Source organism: Rhinolophus sinicus, chromosome 17 (assembly GCF_057876585.1).
Source record: "Rhinolophus sinicus isolate RSI-liver-muscle chromosome 17, RSI-T2T, whole genome shotgun sequence".
Lineage (NCBI taxonomy): Eukaryota > Metazoa > Chordata > Mammalia > Chiroptera > Rhinolophidae > Rhinolophus > Rhinolophus sinicus.
In genome coordinates this window covers 155,605,660-155,627,275 of record NC_142517.1, presented here as the reverse complement: position 1 = coordinate 155,627,275, position 21,616 = coordinate 155,605,660, and the positions used below count along the sequence as shown (strand labels likewise).

General features: G+C 34.9%; 1 protein-coding gene across 5 annotated transcripts in view; it reads right to left on the bottom strand.

The window, feature by feature from the left end:
• Positions 1 to 21,616, bottom strand: part of LOC109445177 (sodium channel protein type 2 subunit alpha) — a 126,876-nt gene that overhangs the window by 72,250 nt on the left and 33,010 nt on the right. For 3 of the 5 annotated variants that reach the window (XM_088794057.1, XM_088794058.1, XM_074337232.2), the window contains 4 exons: positions 12,062 to 12,379; positions 11,097 to 11,214; positions 1,300 to 1,390; positions 435 to 563 (listed from right to left, as the gene is read on the bottom strand). In XM_088794057.1, coding sequence (XP_088650183.1) covers positions 435 to 563; positions 1,300 to 1,390; positions 11,097 to 11,214; positions 12,062 to 12,328 — 605 coding nt within the window. In that variant the 5' untranslated portion in view covers positions 12,329 to 12,379. Of the gene's footprint in view, positions 1 to 434; positions 564 to 1,299; positions 1,391 to 11,096; positions 11,215 to 12,061; positions 12,380 to 12,884; positions 13,015 to 13,969; positions 14,125 to 21,616 lie in introns of those variants that run through there. The other 2 variants (XM_088794056.1, XM_088794060.1) reach the window with 2 other exon arrangements.

The window sequence follows — 21,616 nt, the reverse complement described above, 5'->3', positions numbered from 1 at the left end:
GTTCGAAGAGCTGAAACATTGCCTAGGTTTACAAATTCTGTTACATACCTGTAGAATTAAATCAGAGTTATTCAGAATTTAGGGAAATCTAAGTCTACGTCGGTCTTTCATCAAGACCTTTTCAACTTCAATGAGTGTTGCCATCAGATTTCCCAATTAAGAGAAAAATGGCATTGTCATCAATCATAATCTGTTACTTAGGAAACTATTTTATTACTTTACAGCGCTAATTGAAACCAAAGCCATATAATTTACTATGATAGTTCCTAATTTCTCCAAAGTACATAAATTGATTGGAAGAAAAATATTCTCAATTCATACGATAACTACAAAAAATGCTTGATTGGTCAAGAGAAGCCACAAAGAAGAAATACAGTGTAGGCTCCCACCAATGATTTACTCTTCCAGGATGGAAAATGTATTAAGATACTTACGCAAAAGTAATGACTGTGAAGTCCAACCAATTCCATGGGTCCCGTAGAAACGTGAAATCTTCTAAACAAAAGCCCCTTGCAAGTATTTTAACAAGTGATTCAAAAGTATAAATTCCTGTAAAGGTATACCTGAGAAAAAATAGCCAAGCCCACATTAAAAATCTAGCAGGTAATTTACATGTGCATATCTTAAGAGACTTAAACAAACAAAAATTAGAGGCTTCCATATGGGTCTGTGTCTATCTTCCTACAATGTAGAGCTTAGGTAGGGTTTAAGGCAGAAAGAAGCATTACATTTTGAAGGACATTTTCATTGACTGTAACTAAACGAGTATTGAACTTGCTACACTAATTAATTTGAAGGCACAAATTAATACGGCTTTATATGAAGATATCTTAGATACATTGTCTTTCAGTCTGATTTAAGCAAACAGGTATTAATTCAAAATGTTGATAAAACAATAGTGTTGAATAAAATATGCATTATTAAGAGCCACAAAATATATACTAATAAAACAGAAAGGTGAAACCATGAGAAAAGGAAAATACAAACTAGGTATAATTTTTATCATTGGATATTAGTAATAATTGATGATCTTAAAAAGAGTGTGAGACTCACACAGAAGATAAAGGACTACACATATTGGCAGTGAAACCAGTGTAGTGATTTGAGCTACTGAATGAGCCATTGCAACCTTTGTCCTAGAAGAAATTAGCCGTTGAGAAGAACTTGAATCATTGTCTAACTGGTCTGGTTTGGAGTAGCTAGTATGATTTGCTAAAGAAACTGATGACGTCTCAAGGTATTAAATGCGCAATTTGAAATACAAAGGGATGAGAATATTGAAAAATATTTTCTACTTACTCCACATTCTTTGTCCAGTCTGGAGGGTTACTCATGGTCATAAATACACAGTTGGTAAGAATAGTGCACATAATGAGCACATTGAATAAAGTAGAATATCGTCAAGGAAGACAAAGTTCAATGGAAAATCTCACTTTCATGCACCACCATCCTTTTACCACCATGAAGTTTAGAACTTTTATGTCCTTATAATTTTATCATTGAGTTTATTCTTTCCATTTCTGTCATTCAATAACTTCATATCTAGGTTATGTCAGGCCAAGTCATCCACTACTTTGAGGCTACTTGGGTGTTTTTGAGTAATTAAAAAGATTACATACAAAGCAATTGGTTCACTAGTAAATAATTTATCAGTTTAAATTTTTGAAATGAGACTCAACAACTGAACTGCAAGTATAGAATGCATGTAAACCCTGACAAAAATTAAACAAGAGAATTCAAGTGATTAATTAATTACATTACATCTCCATTCAAAGGGTCACCCTGGTAGAATGTCTTTAGTAAGGTCCTTTCTAAGTGGAGTATGTAATATACTGTAATTGCTCATAAAATTCTGGATAGTAAGAGAAAAAATGGCTGGTGTTATTGTTGGCATTCTTTGGGTTTGCAACTGTGATCACTTATATAATTTCCCTGGCCTTGGTTCATTTCACTATGAGAGAGAGAGAGAGAGAGAGAGAGAGAGAGAGAGAGAGAGAGAAACTATTTCACAGGATTTCTGTGAGAATGAAATTAGTTAAAATGTGTTAAAGCTCCTACATTTAATTGCCTGGTACAAAGTAGATGCTAAATAAATTGCTTTCCTAACTTCCTGAATCATAGAGGATACAACTTTATAACAAACATCTAGTATGTTTCACTCTACCCCATTTTGCTTTTGTAGACATAGCCAATGCCCTTCACTTCTATTTATATTGAAAAACAACAACAAATCTCTTTAAGAAAGTATTTGGTAGTCATTAATTAAATGACTTTCTTTTATATTTAATAAAAAGCACAAGAAGGATTCAGTTGCAATTATGCAAAACAACCTTTATCAATGTGACTTTAGACACAAGTATAAAAATCCCAGGAAATGAATAGATACTATTCATAACTCTTCTCACTATTTTTATTATAAATTTTCACATGCATATGACAAAATAGCAACATGATTTTAAGTGCAGTAAAATAGGACAGTAAGTAGCCAGTGTTGTGTTAAACTACAAAGGAGGTTTCTTTGTACCTACAACTGGCTTTAGTCGAAGCAGTAACTGACTTCTCCTTTATACTAGCAGTGATATAAGGCACACGCTTAATTATCAGCTTGTTCAAATGCATCAAGAGAACGATGTATGGATTCTGTGGATCAGCCACGTGAGGGCGCTACAACCCAGAGCACACAGAAAAACCATTTCAAAGAAGAAATATATTTTTCCTCTACTGGTGAAAACAAACAAAAATAAGATAAAATTAAAGATGATTTGCTATTAGCGTATAAAAATAAAGGATTACAGACGTGAACTGTTATCCTGTTAGGCCCTACTAGGGAAAATAACTCCGTTGGCTGACTGGCATCCTTCTCAATACATGGTTCCCAACTTCAACAGTCCCGTATTTCTCCACTTAGCCCCATCTCCTCTCTGTAAAGACAATTTCAAATGTCCTCTAACCTTCTTCCTTCCCTCTCACTTCAAGTTGATGACCTTATTTTCTACTTCACTGAGTAGAGATAACATGTCTACCATATCTTTGCTTCCCACCCCCAAATTACAAAGCTCTCTGAATTTGGACCTATCCTTTCCTCCTCACTGTTTCAATGGGGGAAATATTCAATCCCTCCACACATACTGTGGACACCTTCTACTTTTCTAGAATACTTCAGAAATCTTTTATCTCTTCCTTCTCTTGTCTTTAACATCTCCCACTCTATTGGCCTCTTCCTACCAACATAAACTTGCTTTAGTCGCTTCTATCTTGTCATGGTGTGTGTGTGTGGGGGGGGGGAGAGGTAATACTTTCCTACAACCCACATCCTCTTTAACTAATTACAGCCCTAACTCTTTTCTCCATTTCACAGCCAAATTTGAAAAAGATGTTTATCTTTTCCTCAAGTATCTATCACATCCTCAACCTACTACCTTTTCTTCCTGAAGACAACAAACTCTCCATGTTTTGTCACTAAAAATAAAAGGATAATTTTGAGTTCTTATTTGATTTGCTCTCTCAACAGTATTTGACAAAGATGATTCTTCCCCCTTTCATTTTGTTCTTTTCCCCTTGCTTCATGAGGTCCCAAACCCGTTTCTTCATGCCTCGGGGCAACAATTTCTTTGTATCTTTTGAAATGTAATTCCCTTTTGAAAAGAAGGACAGAGGATGTATCTCAGCCATCTCCCAACTATTCTGCTATATTCATCCTAGTAAAGTAGAACTCATGAACAAACATACCTTCAAGCACCATTTGTATACCCACCAATTTCATATGTATATTTCTCTCCAGGTTAGACCTCTCTTCTGAACTCTACACACCGAATTGTCCACATGACATTTTCAAAATCATTTAAAACATTTTGAGCTCTAAAACTGAACTAAAAATCTCTTCATCCTATCTCTCTGCTCCTCCGCTCCCCCCCCCTCAAAAAAAAACAACCCAAACTGCTCCCTTAATATCTCTGTATCTTATAAAATGTCCCATATCTAGCCAGGAACCTAGGAGCAATCTTGGATTTCTCTCCCTCCCTAAGTCTCCATATCCAACTTAGCACTGAATATTGTCAAATCTACCTTCTATCTCTGGATTCAGTCAACTATTCTGCATAACCACATTACTACATGGTCCAGGTGTCCATCAAATCTAATCTACATTATTGCAGTTTCCCCCAAACTGCTTTTTCTGAACCCGTGTTTGGTTCCTTTCAATCCGTTCTGCACACTGTGCCAAAATGACCTTTGTAAATGTAATTCAGATCATTTCATTAGCATTCCACTATTGTTAGGATGATCAAATGTCTTAGCATAGTCTAGATTCTAGGAGGTCTGACCCCTGTCTATTTCTCTAGTTTTGTACTATTTACTCTTCACTGTATTCTACCCTATTCAATATTATTGTAATTGTTTTAGATCATCTAATGAAGTATGCTCTTTCTCAAAGCAGGATCTTTGCAAATGCCACCTCTTCTCCCCTGAAATGCTTTCTACTTCACCCTAGTCAACTCATACTTAGTACTCAGATTAAACGTTATTTCTAGTAGAAAGTTATTTACAATAACACCTGACCTGTTCAGATATACAAGTTATGTATTCCTGTATCACCTTATACTATTCCTCCAATGACTAATTTTAATGTTGATTCTTTTCTACGAGACTGTCAACTTCATGAGGGCGGGAACCACGTCTATACTGTTTACCACTATATCCTTGTCATTTCACACAGTGCTATGTGACTATTGAACGAAATCAATTTTGCAACTATTTATTACTAAATGAATATTTTTCCTTTTTAATGATTTTTGATGATACAGGTATTCATATGGGACAAAACTAGAGCATGAAATTTTTCTTCACATATATTGAGTATACAAGTTTATATATATAATTTTTTTTTTTTTTTGGAAAGGATGGACATAAGATAAATGAGATAAATGTAAGATAGAACTTAATAGCCTCATGAGATTTATGTCACCTGATCTGAGCCATGATTTTATGACCCTTAAAAATATTTACTCTTTATAATGCTATAATTTAATTATATGTAATGAAGTAAAATATATATATGTATGTGTATATATATATTTCAATATTAATAAACAAAAGAATGATTATTGTCTAGTAAGTAATAATTAATAAAGCATTATGCTCAAACAGGTGTTTTCCACATTGCATGTCTATCATTTTAACAAAAAATACACTTAAGTTAGAAATCCTTACATACTCAAAAAGGAAAGCAAATAAAACTATTTTGCTTTTAAAACAAAATAAGAGATAATTAGGGTGAGATTTTAGTTTATGAAACAATCTCTAAATAGTTTCAAAACACATTAATTTTTAAAAATCATTGTGGATTCATTTTATGTCACATACTTTAAAAATTTTTGGAATTTGGTGAGTGACTAAATAGTAGGGTTTCAGATAATCATAACAAATATACAAATATATTAAAAAAATGTGGGTATAGATTTTTCTATTGGTAATACCAAACAGTGACAAAGTATAGAAACTCCACACCAAGGCAGATTTCAGGGGCCTAGGACCAGTAAAAAAATGCATAAATCCTATATTATTTTTAAATACATAGGCCAAGACATCAACTAAAGTTCATTTTTCAAAAGAACAATGTATCCCATAATAATATTTCCTTAAGAGCCTTGGCATATAAAATAATATAGAGGCAGACTAAACTTACATAATATTAGGAAAAAATGATTTTTCAAATCTATCAATTTCTTAATAAATTATGTTAATCTTTTTATTGATAGTAACCCGTGAATTGATAAATCTAAAGTATTTCCTGTGTGTACATGAGGAGAGATTTCTTCAAGTTTATACTGAAAATGGTTTATGTAGCCTTTGACATGGAACCTGGATAATTAAAGTACTGCCAGGTCCACCCCTGTATCCTCATAGGTAGGGTGAAGCAGCGTGAGCTTTAAAGCAACGAACTGTTAATCAGATGCATCCTTTACTAACCCACGTGGGCTTCAGCAAGTTCTTTAATACTTTGACTGTTTGTGCTTCTGTTCATGGAGTTTCTAATGACATATAATATCCAGAGAGTTTCCAGAAGAATTCTTAACATATATATATATATGTTATATATATATATATGTTAAGAATTATATATACATATATATGTTATATATATGTTATATATATATGTTATATATATGTGTTAAGAATTATATATATATGTTATATATATGTTAAGAATTGTATATATATATATATATATATATGTTAAGAATTCTTCTGGAAACTCTCTGGATATATATATATATATATATAAATATATATATATACATGTATATATATATGTGTGTGTATATATATATATGTATATGTGTGTGTGTGTGTGTGTGTGTGTGTGTTTTGGTCACTTATAGCTCCAAACTCTGGTGCTGTATAAAAATTTTGTTTGCAAAGTCAAGATGCAAGAGAGTAGTGATTTATACAATATTCTATGTGGAACTCCTTAAGCAATATGAGAAGTTTCCTTTATTAATATTGCAGCAGTTGCTGCTTCAGTTGTAGCCACTACTACCAACAATATTTGTCATAGTTACTGTTTGTCAACTATCTACTAAGTGCTAGTTATCGTACTAGGGACTTCTCAGACATTTTATTATTATTGATGTATAAATTCCGATTACAATTGCATAGATGGAGAAACGGAGATTCAAAACATTTGGAGTGACTTGGCCCAAGGTCATATAACTAATACATAAATGTCAGAGGTGGGTTTGAACCCAAGTTTTCTTTTTTTTAACCCAGGTTTTCTAATACCAAAAGCTGTTTTTAATTTTCCTCCCTGTGTGAATGATAGGCAGTTCTAAATTAGTTGTGTGATTTGGAGTATCTTTGTCATGACTTTAAATACCATCCATATACTGACATCTCTCAAAGTATATCTCCAGCCCAACCCTTCCCTGAATTCCAGACTTGCATTTCCATGCAACACCTCCACTGAATGTCTAATAGCCATCTCAAAAATAACATGTTCAAATCCAGCCTCTGGATTTTACCCACCATATCGCTCTACTTGAGGTCATACCAAGCTCAGTCAACAGCAACTACATTTTTCCTTCTTGAACAAGACTAAACACTTGGAGGCATCCTTAGCTCTGCTCATTCTCTCATGCCCCACCTCCAATTGTTCTGTAAATCTTGTCAGCTCTCCTGCAAAATACATCTAAATGTGATGACATTTTGCCACCCTTATTGTTTCTATCATAGTCCAACCCACCAGCATCCCTTGACTTCATTCATAATGGCAGTAAGCCCTCAATCTATCTTTCTGCTTCTGTATTTTACTCCCCTGTAGCCCATTCTCCATGAAACAGCCAGAGTGATCTTTGTAAAATGTAAGTCAGGTCATGATTGATCTTCTGCTGACAACACTTCAGGCATCTCTCCCCATCTCATTCAGAATAAGTATGGTGTCCTCACCAGGACTTTCAACTTCAGCCCCTGACCTCCACTCTCACTGACCTTATGTCCTCCACTCCCTGCCTTTCCCACTCTGCTGCACTTACAGTGGGCTCCTTGCCGATTCTTTAACACACCAGTTTCACATCTATCTTCACACTTTGTCCTAATATTTGCTATTCCCCTTAGACTTACTTTCCCCCAAAATGTCCCTGTCTCGCTCCCTCACTCCTTTGTGTGTCTGTTCTAATGACATCTTTTCAGAGAGGACTCCTCCATCAGTATCTTGCCACTCTTCTCTTTTTACACTGTTTTATTTTTCTTAGTAGCACTTATCACTAGCTGACATATAATTTACTTTTATTATCTGTCTCCTCCCAAATACACATATACACACAGATGTCACTATATGAGAGCAGGGACTTCATTTTGTTCAATGTTGGTTCCCAATGCCTAGAAGAACATCTACCACATAGTAAGTACTCAATAAATATTTGCAAATCAACAGACTAATGAGTAATAAATGAAAAATAAAAAAGTGTGCATATTAAGTTAAAATCATAAAAACTGACATGATACACATTTAACTCTGGGAATTTTAGGAATATGGATTATTTTTAACATGTTTATTACCTAAAAAATAAAACCATATTTTATTTAACTATCACATTAAGATACTAGGCACATCAAAAGCATTTTCAGTTTTCAAAATATACCCTGGCAAAAATATAGCAAGCATAAGTATAACTTCTTATTCTGCCAAAATTAAGAAACAAAGCTTATTTGATATGCAACCGTTTCTAATGAAGATAACAGCTTTTTATGAAACAAGTCGGGATGTTTGTTGGAAATACTCATTGAGGTGTCAGTCTAGGTCTAAAATACAAATTTCTTTATTTTAAATGGCCACATTCTGGCTTAGAAACTAATGGTAATAAATACACAATGACCTCTCAACTGTGCCTAAACCCACCGTCACTATCTCTAAGCATTTTCAATTTACTGTGCTTGAAGTCAGAAAACCAGGATTTAAGCCTAGGGTTTGCAACGTGAGAAAAACAAACAAAAAACAAAACAAAACAAAAAAAACAACCATTGGGAAAATCTCTTGCAAACTGTAGAGTATTACATATCTCAAAGTTTACTACCATCTCTAATGAAGTGTGCCACTATCACCAAAAGACTGAAGAATTTATCCATCTTACACTATTAGCCCACCTTCCTTTTCTTGTATCTCTCCTCCTAGGTGAGCTTTCTGAAATATAATATTTTAATTCAGGTGATTAGAGATTTTATAAAAACTATTTTTTCTAGAAAGATTTCTAAAAGAAATGTGTGGCTATAGGCCATTTATAAGGTTCTAGGAGAGTAGATTGTTTGGCAAGTCTTAATAGATCTACCTGGCCGCCTTAACATTTCAACTTGCATCATTGCAGCCTCCTCACAATTTAGCCCCAGGGAGGTTTTCTTTTTTCCTTCTTGGAAGCAAGGTCAAAGCCTCAAATTCAAGCTTTATCTTGATTCCTAGAGAGACCCCATCATAAACTATGTCCTCAACACCCAGGTTCTCTGATCAGAACTTCTAAAACTGCCCTCTTCCTCTTTCACTGGTAGTCGTCCTTTCCTGAGAGACTTAAATTAAAATTCATGAGCTCCCTAACCTCCTAGTAGTTTTTGGAGTGGAGATGATAGCTTTCATGACATTCTCAAAGATCTCCACACAAAATCCTTAAAACAAAAAGCTGCCTGTTTTTTTAAAATTAGGCTTTTAAAATTCCATCTCATTATTCAGATTCAGGACAAAATAGATTTTTCTGACCTATTCAAACCTTCCATTTTATCACTTGATTTGCATCTGATTCACTAGCCTCTGATTCACTAGTCACTTATTTATTCAATATATACTCTCCCAATATCTACTCTGAACAGGGCATTGGACTAAGTCTGAGTTTTCACATAATTTCATGTAAAAATAATGTTTACACAAGGGGTTTACAATTATTTGTAAAATATAATAAATAATATATAGAAATATTTATTCAGTAAACAGATTACAAATACTTGAAACATAATATTAGACCATAATTTATAATTTAAGAGACCCAAATCTAAATCTCAACTTTATTATTCATTCCTAATACTAATTCAAAGACATTTTTTTTCTTCCTGTACAACTGGGTTCTCTTAAAACAAAGGTAAGGAAGCAAATTGCTTTAGATAATTCTGAAGAAATTATTAAATCTGAAAACATAAAACAAATATCAAATTAAAATATGTTAATGTCTATGCAGAACTTCGGGGGAGGAGAGGGATGAACTAGAGGTTAGAAGGAGACTGAATCCCAGAATGCCATGCTTCTGAGGATATCATTTACCACAATGGTAGGCAAGTCTGAGGCCATGATTTTACAGTCCCTCCACCCAGAATGGAACCGAGTTCCCTGGTACCAAGCTTATTCCACACCTTACCTGACTCAGATATTTTCTGGGCCGGTAAGGGCAGTGAGCTTTTACACTGCAAGCCTTCAAGCCAGGCTCTAGGCTGGCCATGTTGCAGAATCCCGGGCAAAGATTCTCTAAAGAAGAAACATTAAAAGGTGTCCTACCTGAGGCTTTGTTTAAATTTCAGTTTCCCCTTCAGGAACCTTACCTCTGGTTCCTGATGCATTCAGTCCTCATTCAAAGGCTGCTGTGTTCTTCCTGTAAATATCCCTGCCTGGCACAGCCCCAGTCTTCCAAACCTTTGCTTCCTTGGTTTTCCCAGGGCTGGCAGTCAGCCAGACCACTGTTCCTTGTGCGGAATTAAACCATCATTCACAACTACTCTATGTAACTTCCAGGAATAAATCAAATTGCCATCTCCCATCAGAGTGTCATCAATCCCATTTCTAGGGAGTTGCTACTTCAGTAAGGAGAATGAAGAATAAAATAAGGATGTAAATGGGTAGGTAGACATTAAGCCATTAGGGAGAATGAGGGAGAGCTATATAACAGGACTGTGATTTGACCAGAACACAGGACCAGTGACCAAAAAAAAAAAAAAGAAGGAAAGAAAGAAAATGAAGGAAGGAAGGAAGAGAAAATAGAAAATCAGTAAGAATGCTAAATACTGTTGGGAAAAGAATTTGGAGAAATATTCGAAAGGCTATTATAAACATAGTCACAGTTGTAAATATTTACTAATTCAAAGCTTTCAAATGCTGAAATGAGAAAAGAAAGTAAAATTCAGACTAAAAAGAAATAAAATTGTGTAATTCAGATTATGTATATATTTTCCAAATGTAAAAAGAAAATGTAATTTTCTTTAGAAAATTAGTTCATAAATTTGACCCATTACATAACATCATAAAATTTGAGAGGCAGACTTGTAAAAGGAGAACCTGGTATTATGGTCAAAATTAATGAAGAAGCCCTTGGATGTAGCAAGCAATTCAGAAGGAAGCAGAGGAGGAAAGAAGAAAGAAGTAGTGAGTCAGGAAGAGGAGAAATACAAGATGGGAAAAAGTGGTTCACTTACCTAGGATCCTATTTTACAATATGCTAACTGTTGAGAAAGAGGTAAGAAAAAAAAACAGCAAAAAACGTAGCCAACCAACCACATAGTTTTAAAAAATTCACAGCTCAATAACTCAAAGAGCAAAATCATATTAAGTGAATATTTGAAAAAAGGATATGAATGTACCAAAATCTTAATAGCTAATTTTCTAATAGGGTTGAAAGGAGTTAATATGTACAGGGCAGAGGTGGCACTGAATCGAGAGATTGCCTTCCCTTTATTCAATACTATAAACGTCTGAAAAAGAAAGCAAAATACATAAAACATAACTTACAATATACATCAAGGACATTTTAAGAGAAAGGCGAGACCATTATTTAGAAAGATAGCCTTATAAAAAATGTAGTAACATACTAAATGCCAACATATGAGATAATGATAGGTGCTTTTTCTTTCTGAGCACTATAAATTCTCCTAAATTTTGTGACACGAGGATTTAAAGATGAAAATAAAGAAAATTTGTAGTCAATGCCATAGAAATTCTTAGCATCTTTATCAAGTTTTGATATCAGTATTCTTACACTATTTGTAATTCGTGAAAAGCATAAAAATGTGGCTTTGAATACTTCTTCAGTTAGAAAAATTTTCACAAGAACTTCAGGGTTTCCCAAGTGTGTTTTTGGATCAAACTCTTTTGAGCACTTGCAAATCACCTGCTATTATTTCTGTGGTACGAGGGCATAAACCTGTTGAAGATCAAAACACCTTATATAGAGCTCAAGATTGTAAAGAGGCATTTAGATACTGCTTTTGGACATATAAGATACATGTATGAAAAATTTACTCCTTGTTTTCACTTTTTGTTTCATCACACTGTAAGGTGACAGACTTTTGCATTTCCTCAATTCCCCTGCTGCAGGATGCCTCTTCAGTTTTCTGCCTGTGCTGGGAATGTAGGTTAAAATGAATGCATCCAAACCACTTAAAATATAGTGGGGCCATTAATAGTCAGGCCCACCCAGCATCCTAGTGCTACTTGAGACAGAGAGGCGGAGGCACAGCATTCTTTACCAGACATCCCTGGGAACAGTCTGTCACCAATTCGGCAGCAGGGGAAGGAAAAGCAATTTTACTAAAAACTCACTTTCTTATTGATATAGTACGGGTCCAGGTCCTCCAGGGGCTCTGACACCATCCCTGGAGGAATGTCTCCATAAATAAATGGAAGGGATTTTCCTGCTTCCAAGTCACTATTTGGCTTTGGGCCATTTTCATCATCCTCATCCTTGCGCTCTTGTTTGGGTCTCTTAGCTTTCTCTTCTGCAATGCGTTGTTCAATAGCAGCAAGGGATTCCCTGGTGAAGAAGCGGAAGCTGTCAGGTCCTGGAGGTACCAGCACTGACTGTGCCATCTTTTCATCCTGCTCCTTTAATCACTGTTTAGCTCCTTGCATAAGAAAGTGCTATGGAAACAAGAGAAAGAGAGAAAAAAAGAAAGCAATGCCATTAGGAAACAAAAGTGACTTTGGCACTCACATGACATTGAGATAAAATACGTAAACCAAGCTATATGTAATCATATTTTACTAAGAAAGCTGTATTTGGCATCCAGGGAATTCTCATGCATTTGTCAGCTTGCATGGAGATCTATCTTTCATATTCAGTAGCTGTCTATGAGGTAATCTCATCTCCCACTCCCAAAATGTTTTAACTGGAACTATCCAATTCAGAGCTAGGAAATGGAGGATACTGGTTTGTGCCTGCTGTTTCGCTTTTGTGAATATTTTGGCAGCCATCTTTTTCAACATCCTTTCTGCAAAAATATAGAGATCCAAAACAAGAGATGAATAATCACCCAACATTGTAGAACCGGGGCTGTGCAAGGATCTTGCATGTACCTCTCTCTTTTTGCTATGTTCCCTTTGGCCTACTTTTCTACCCTTAAGAATTTATTCAAAATCAACGCACCTGGTAAAAAGCTCTGGAAATTCTGACATGCCAGGCTGTGGAAACATAGGTGGATACTGCTTGAAAACAAGGGAGCAGGAAGGAGCAGGGGATGCCCGGTTGCTTTTGGAACTGTTTGGAAGCTGCACAGGAAGGGATCCAGCTCCTGCCAAACTGGGCAGGAAGTCACCCACGTCAGAGGTCTGGAGCTTGGACCCCCTGGTTTAGCAACCTGCTGCTGTTTGTGCAATTGCTTCTGAAATTACCAAATTTGCAGTTCCTTAGGAAATACTGCAGAGATAGCCCATTTTCTCAAATAGTGCCCATTTAATAAAATCTACACCGAGGGTTTGGACTTGAAAAAAAATATTAAGTTGAACATAGTTTATCTTTTAAGCAAATTCCTATTACATTGGCCTTTGCAAGAACGTAAATGAAGTTTTACTGTATTCTAATCACATTTTACTGGACTAACACATATAACTCAACAGAGCACACACCAATCATCCCAACTGTTATCTCTGACTCAGTGGCAGGAGTTTGCTTTTTGAAATAACACAACCAAAATCTTGAATCCGGAATGCCATCTGTATACAATCACTTATCTATTTTTCCTTTTTTAAAAATGTCAATCCATTTTAACCTCCACCCTACAGAAATGAGAATTGCCATTTAATTAAATGAAGTGCATTTTCTAAGAGTCAAATTCATTAATATCCAGATCATTTCTTCAGCATATGCCAAATATAACATAAGCTACTGTACCATACATCTCCACATTTTTTTTTTAAAGTATGCTAGGTAGGACCTGTCAGCCACCAGCTAGCAGACAGCCTTCAGTATCACAGTGCCTCCAAAACATCCCTCATTTTCCTCACCCAGTCCCAGAGATCTTTAAGCCTGGCAACAGGCATGGCAGTTCCCTCCTTGCACACTCCAGGTAGGAAACTGCTGTGCCTGAATGTTCTAAGAGAAGAGACATGCTAAAACATGCAGCCAGCAGTTTCAAAATGAAAGTGGTCCTCTGCAAATTCCCTCAAGTATTCTACTGTAAAGGTAGAGAAGCATCACAGAGAATAAGCATAATAAGAATATTAAAACATTACCCCTGCAGAATCTTTCACACCCAGAGTTTGGGATTGATAAACTGGCACCAAGAAGACTGCAGCTAAAATTCCATCATGCTTTTTTCTTTTTTTCATTTTTCCTTTTCTTTTTTCTTTTTTTTTAATTCTCCTTCAAAGACCACACCTAACTTCCTGTAAAAGGATTCTGGTAGCTGAAGTAGGAACGGGCATTTCCTGTGTGGGGACTACAAAATGGCATTTTTGTAACTACCACTAGAGGGCAGGGAACTGTGAAGACAAACCCCTCACAATGTACACACACGTATATTTGAAGCCGCCCAAATCTTTCAGTAATGGAGCTCTGATCTTCTACAGGCTTTTCTTAGAATGAAACGTTAAGACTTTGCTGATTTCAATTATTAATTCTGTTAACCAAAAGCTTCTGTTCAACCTTTTGATTTGCTAAGCCAGAAGTCATTTGATGAATACAAATAATTCAAATTAAAAGTAAAAAGCAAGTAAATAATGAAGGGGTAAAAATAAAAACTCATAAAACAGCAATTACATGCAATTTAGCTTCAGCTCCAGAATATTTGAAATTTAATAAAGTGCTTTTCTAATTCAACAAAGAGATGGTCCTTGTGCTATACAAGTTAACTTTCTCTAGAAATAAAATTAACCTGATGAGACACTAATTTTATTTCATATCTGATTTGAGTGACTGAAAAGCAACCAGAAGAAAACTGAAAGCCAGTGGAATACTAAATGCTAGTCTTTCAACTAACATGGCTAAGATTTGAGGTTTTACTATGTGCCAGTCACTGACTGGGCTAAGATGTGTGCATGTGCTGTGTCATTTCATCCTCTTCACAACCCTGTCAGATAAACACTTTCATGGTCTTTTTTTGAAAACTGAAGAAAGGAAGTGCACTGAGGTTTGAAAAATGTCACCTAAGATCATACAGGCAGGAGGCAAACTCAAAGTCTGACACCAAAAACTGTAATCTTTATTCAGTCTTAAAAAGAAATACCTGTTCGTGCAAATAAGGACTAAAATAAAGATTAAATAAAAATTAAACAGTGACACCAATTATAATCAGAAACAGTCATAATTATTACATTGATTTATTTTGCATATTTTGTAGCTTCACCATTTTCATTAAAAAAAATGTATTTGTTGGGAATTAGCAAGGAGAAGATATAGCCAAAAAGAACTTTTTAGTCATTATTGAAAGTCTCTTTTGGTTATAGGAGATAAAAGAATGACTCAAACTTGCTTAAGAGAAAAAAGGAACTTATAAAAGGAAGGAAGGAAGGGAAGAAGGAAGGAAGGAGGGAGTCCACTGGTTCAAGATTTATTGTCTACAGTAGCATTAAGCTTGGGATGATTTGGGAGCTCAACTGATGTTACTAGCACCTAGCTATGCTGTATCCTTTGGCTTTGACCTCCATGGTGATAGCTTTTCTACAGATTTGCTTATTGTAGTAAGACGCTATAGCAGCTGCAACCTTCCAACTTCCCAGACTTAAACCCAACAGGAACAAAGACCCAGAAAAACTCTCATTGGATCTCATTGACTCCATTGGGTCACATACCCATCCCTAAAGTAATCACCATGGTAATTACCAGGGTAATGCCATGCACTGTACTTTGATTGGCCTCCCCTAAGCCAAATGGCCCACCCTTGGAACTAGGAAGAAACCTCACCTGAAACCTAGGAACAGTCAGGGTTTTGGTAGTGGTATAGAAACATTCTTCAAAGTAGAGTTGGGGTGCTATTGTTAGAATAAGGGGGGGTTGATGCTGGTCAACAAAAACCAACAAGTGTGCGCTTTAGCCTCAATACTTAGAGAGTAACATTATGAACATCAGCATATGCATATACATATATATACACACACATATACATTTTTTTAGTTTCACCATTTTCATTACAAATGTATCTATACATACATATATATGAATATGTATATATATTCATTCCATACAATAAAACACTTAGGACTTGGAAACCAGGCAAGATACTTAGAAGATTCCTTCCCCAAAGGAATCTGTCCTATAATTAAATATTTCAAAAATCTCTATGGTGAGTATTATCTTCATTTATCAAATGAATATATGAATATTCTGGTCTTAATTTACAGACATGCTCAACAATAGGCTAACTCATTATACAAAAGATTCTAAATAAAAAAAATAACTTAAGAGTTCAAAATTTACAAAGTGATTTGCCAAACATATTTTTTGGGGGGAGATTAACCATAATAATAACACATAGTGCTTACTTTTTGTCAGTCACTATTTCAAGACCTATAAAACCATTTAATTCTTGTAACAACCTGATGAAGTTGAATCTGTGATCATCCCCATTTGAACATGAGGAAACTGAGGCATCAAAAAGTTAAGTAATTTGCAACATGCATAAGCGCTCAGCTGGAAATAGTAGAGTCAGAATTTGAACCCATGCTCTCTGGCTACAGAATCCATGTTCCTAACCATTATGTAATACATCTCAAGCCTTTTACCAGAATCAGCAACACACCAAGAGAACATATTACTTGTAGGGTCACTGTTTTCTCTCCTATTGATCCTAGTCAGTGAATGTTTCTTAAGATATTTAAAAGGGTGAACATGCAATGTTTTACCAAAAGATACAAGACATAAGAAGAGCAACACCTGAATGTTTTTTTCCATCTCAAAAGACTTGTATGCAATATAAATTTGAAATAAGAATCATAGTCTCGTTTCTGATTTCACAGGATAAAGTTTTCAGAGGTCATACACATTATTATTTTTTCCATTTGCTCTGATTCTTGTTAACATCATCTTGATATTTCAGGAGAATGCTAAATGACATATGTTACATGGCTTTTAAACTTAATTCAGTTACACTATTTTCCAGATTGAATATTTTATATTACAACTTTTAAGGCCCGACACTATATTTGGAAGACCATAAATAATGGGAAAGACAAACAATATTATTTTAAGTAGTCAGAAAGGAAAGGACATTAAGAATTAGATTTCTAAATTTTGCTGATATTTCTGTGTTTTCCTTTCAATGCCTTCTTTCTTTTATTTTTCTCACTATAAAAAAGGAAAATTAATTTTCTAAATCAAAATAGAAAAGAAAAATTAAGCCATGTTATTACATAAGATGACATTTACAAAAAATAGTAAAGTTATGTAAAAGTTAAGGCAATAACAAAACAAAGATATGTAGTAGTAAATAGTATATGACTCCACAAAGCTCCACATTTATAATAACTATTCTAAAGTTAAATTTATACTAAGAAAATCATTGGCTCATTAAATCTCATAAATAAGGAGATAATTATATAATAGTTTATATTATAATCAATGGCTGTGGATAAATGCTCAAAAACCTTAGAGGATTTTGTCGCTGAGTTAGAAAGCTGAGAATTCTAAGGAACGTCTTTTTCTGAAAGTGATCTCTTAATCTTATTTTACAATTGTACTTTTTAGTTTTCTTCAGTATGTTAGAGTGATGCTGGAAACGTAAACTAAGAAAAGATTTACTAAATGTTATCAGAACATTTATTTCCTGGATTTTCTACTTTCCTCATCCATAGGCTTGAGTCTATATTCTCATTTACTTTTTGATTGTCACTTACTGTGTTTCTGCATATCCTTCTCCCTTTAACCTTGATCCACTAGCTCATTTCTATAACTAAGAATTTCCGTAAAAGAGAGAAAATTCTGAACAACCAGACTTACATGTTTTTCCACTATAGATTAGGAACAGAACATAATAGAAAAAGAAGACATAGGCTCAGTATATACTGTTCAGATAAACTGTCCCTTTTCTTTAAATGCTCGGTTTAGTTACAATATAAAAGAATTCTTATTTTCAGTATTTTATATTCAAAGTCTATTTGTTGAGCAATATTCTTTATAACAGTATAGGTATTCCCGTAAATTATTGTTACTTTTTAAACCCATTTTTTAACAAGCGCACACCATGGTTATCATGATGATACCTGAAAAATACCATTCAATGTACTGATAATCATTTTACAATCAACTTTCCTGGGAAAAAATAAATTTGATATAATGAGATATGCCTACATATTTATAAACCATTTTTATTTTATTGCAGGTAGAATAGCAACGCATTTCTACATCCCTGCTTAACTTTTAGAGGGATTAAATGCATGTTAGACATACATGAACTACTTCAACCCTTCCTACGTGACTTATCAGCTGGAAGGCCACCTCTAATCTGATCACATTAGTTTGGTTTTGACGCATAGATTATACTAGAATCACAGAATTTCACTTCTGGATCTTAATAGTCTGGTAAGAAAGAAGATTTCCCAAGGTATGGTTGTCCTGATGAGAGTGAGACAGTTCCATTTATTCTAAATGCCTGAATATTTCCAGCTTAGTTTTCTTCACGCTTTCTGCTTCATCGAGGACTTCTACCTAACACTTGCCCCCTCAGCCATCACCCTTTTCTACAGGGGAGAAAAAGGCAGCTTCTACACTCCTCAGTGGGGTAGTAGATCTGAATGTCTGGGCATCTTCCTCAGGAGAGAAGAAGCAGGCAGAGCCAGGAGCAGTTCTTTGGAATGAAAAACAATGCTCAAAAAATAGCTACATTCCCAAGTGTCCTAGATCTAAAATCTGTGTGTCTGTGTGTGCTCGCACATGCACGCACATACACGTGTCTGTCTCACAGAGAGAGAATTAGAGATGAGAGAATGAAAGCATAAAAGACCAGGGATTTGTCTCTTCATGTCATGTTAACATGACCTAAATTCTGGAACTCTAAGTGGTTCTTGATATTAAACTATCTCACGTAATTCTTGTAATGTTTTGTGAAGAAAGTCATGTTGTCACTTTCTAATGTGGTGGTGATCCTGGCTTACTGCCATTACCAACAACACAGAGCCAGCATTTAAACTCACAGGTGTCTGATTTCAAATTATAAATACACTTCATTGTCTCATTTTCCCTCAGAAGTGAGAAATGTACCATTGATATACAAGCTGAGAAGGGTAGTATGAAATACGTAATTTTTTTAAGTCACTAGATCCTTATCTATACCTAAGATACTTGTAAAATACCATAGGCTCACTGTTATTAAGCAAACTGGCAACCCACTAGAAATAACTTAGTATCCCCTTATACTCTTGCTATTGTGGGTTTAACTTGACTTCTCTGCTGGAACGACTTCAACTATCTGAACCTCAGTTTTCTCATCAGTAGAAATGAAGGTTTATTTTGAGTTTTCTGAAATAAATTTGTAAGAAAAAGCTAAGCACTATAATTGGGACATAGTACATGCTTCATAAATATTGGTTGATTTTCATTCTTTCAGAGATAACTTAGTGTTTTGTCATTTCTACCTTTTATTAAAGTTATTTATGCAAAGCCTTTCTCTCCTATTATCTCATCTTTCTTATCCTATCTCACCTTTCTTTGTGATTTTTACAATACCCAGCACAGTATCTCACCTGAGATGAACCATCCAGTAAATCATTGATGAATTAACAACTGTAACTCTATATATATACTCAGGGGCTTTCTTGTTTTCACTGAGTGCACTTTCTTTTATCGTCAATAAAATTGATTTGTCATGATGCCAGACTAATTATAGGCTTCTAAGTTTTACTTTGTTTCTGTATACATTTGTGTCACCTCCATAGTTTGAACTTACCTTATCTTTCCTAATACATGCCCTTAACCTAAGTCAGACTACTCTCTTCACTGTTTCTCCTCTCCATCACACACGCACACATCACACACACACATACACACACACAAATCAAACATGCACATAACACACACGCACATCACACATACACACACACATACATATACACTTGTTTCTAGCCCTGCAGCTTATTTCCCCAGCCCAGAAAGTTCAATGTTCTCTTTTTTGCCTTTCTCAATCTTATCAATTCTTCAGGAGCAATCACTCTGGAAAACTTTCTGTGAGGAATCTCTTCTTAATTTTCTGAATTTCCATTATATTTAAAAATAAAAAGAATGCAGTGTTAACCTCTTAATGCATTCTTCTGCATACATTTTTCTTTGTTTTAATTTATTCCCCAAACTACTTCTAGGTGAATTTTAATGAAAGTATAAAATTACATTAGTCTCCCTTACCCAAGAATCTGCAACCATTCTCCATTACCACCCATATAAAGTATAAATTCCTCTTCCTAACTTTCAAAGAATGCTCTAAATTTGCTCACCAGCCTTATCTCCTGTCAACGCCTACCAGTACCTTATGGTAAAGAAGAAAGAATTTGCTCAAGTTTTCCTAAATGGCACCTTGATGTCTATGTTTCTACTTCCAAGTTGTTACATACATTGTTTTCATGATCTGAAATTCACTACCTCACCAATTCAACCTGATGAGACAACAGCAGTTTTAAATTTCAAATATTACGTTTTTCATAAATATTTCCACATCCTTCCAGCTGGGTATGTCCTTTCACTTTTTTAAGCTCAATAGCAACTTGCTTTTCACACACTAGTTGATATAGTTATGCAACAGCCTGGAGGTAAGGCTATGACGTACTCCTCTTTGTAACTCTTGAAGTACATAAAATAATACCTTGCAGAAAGTACATACCCAATAAAATAATCAAGTAACAGAAGATTTCAAAGAGACACAGTATTTAACAAGCTGTCATGTTGAGGGGGCCTGGATATGCCACAGGCTCTTGTGACTCTAGAGTACAGATCTAAGATGAATATGGATGTTATAGGAAAGACAATTTTGATTCAATTTAAACAATAATGTTCAAATTCTTAGACCTGCATCAAACAAAATGCTTATTCTTGAATAAGAAATAATCCTCAATTGCCAGAGTTACTATTTAAGCAAATGCTGTAGAAAGGATGCTTGCCTGGGCAAATAATTGGAATGCATAATTCCAAAAATATTTCCAACTGCCAGATTCTATGGCTGCCTAAAAAACAGAGCACCAAATTATCTTTTACTAAAAGAAAAAAAAAAAAAAAAAGAAAAGAAAAAGAAAATAATTAAATTAATTATTAAGTCCTTTCACACAAATTCTGGATTAGAGCTAATTCCACTTCCAGAAGATGGGCACAGAACATGTTATCTCCCTGATCAGTGGCTGCTCCTTCTTGGCTGTGAGCTCCCTGAGGGCAGGAACTGGTTTGGGCCTGCTGACCACCTTCCCGTCTCCAGTGCTACTACATCATGTGGTTTCTCCATAAGTATATGCTATCCAATTAAGTGTGAGAACTAATTTTACATTTGCATAATTAAATCAAAAGATGTCAAAGAGAAGACAGGAAAAAGGATCTTACCACCAATAAAATCTGCCTTGTTTTAGAAATACAATTTATTACTGCTCCTGGGATTGCAATCAGAATACACTGAAGAGCATGAAGCTTTTCTTGCCTCTTTTTAGGACCATTTGTCTTTGTTGGGTTCACATCATACATAATGTATTTTCATCAAGTATGTCAAAATATGTGCCCAGATACATGTTTTCCTTTTAAAATTAGTTACCTTGGGTTTCCAGTCACTTAACACAAGACTGTAATGGCTCTAACCACTTTGAGATTTCTTTCTGTTGGGGTTGTCACTTATCTTTTTAGGGAGTTAATTTGCGTATCTTTTTTTTTAACCAAGTATTTTTGACACTCTGTTTCTAGCAACACCTGATTTGTACTAA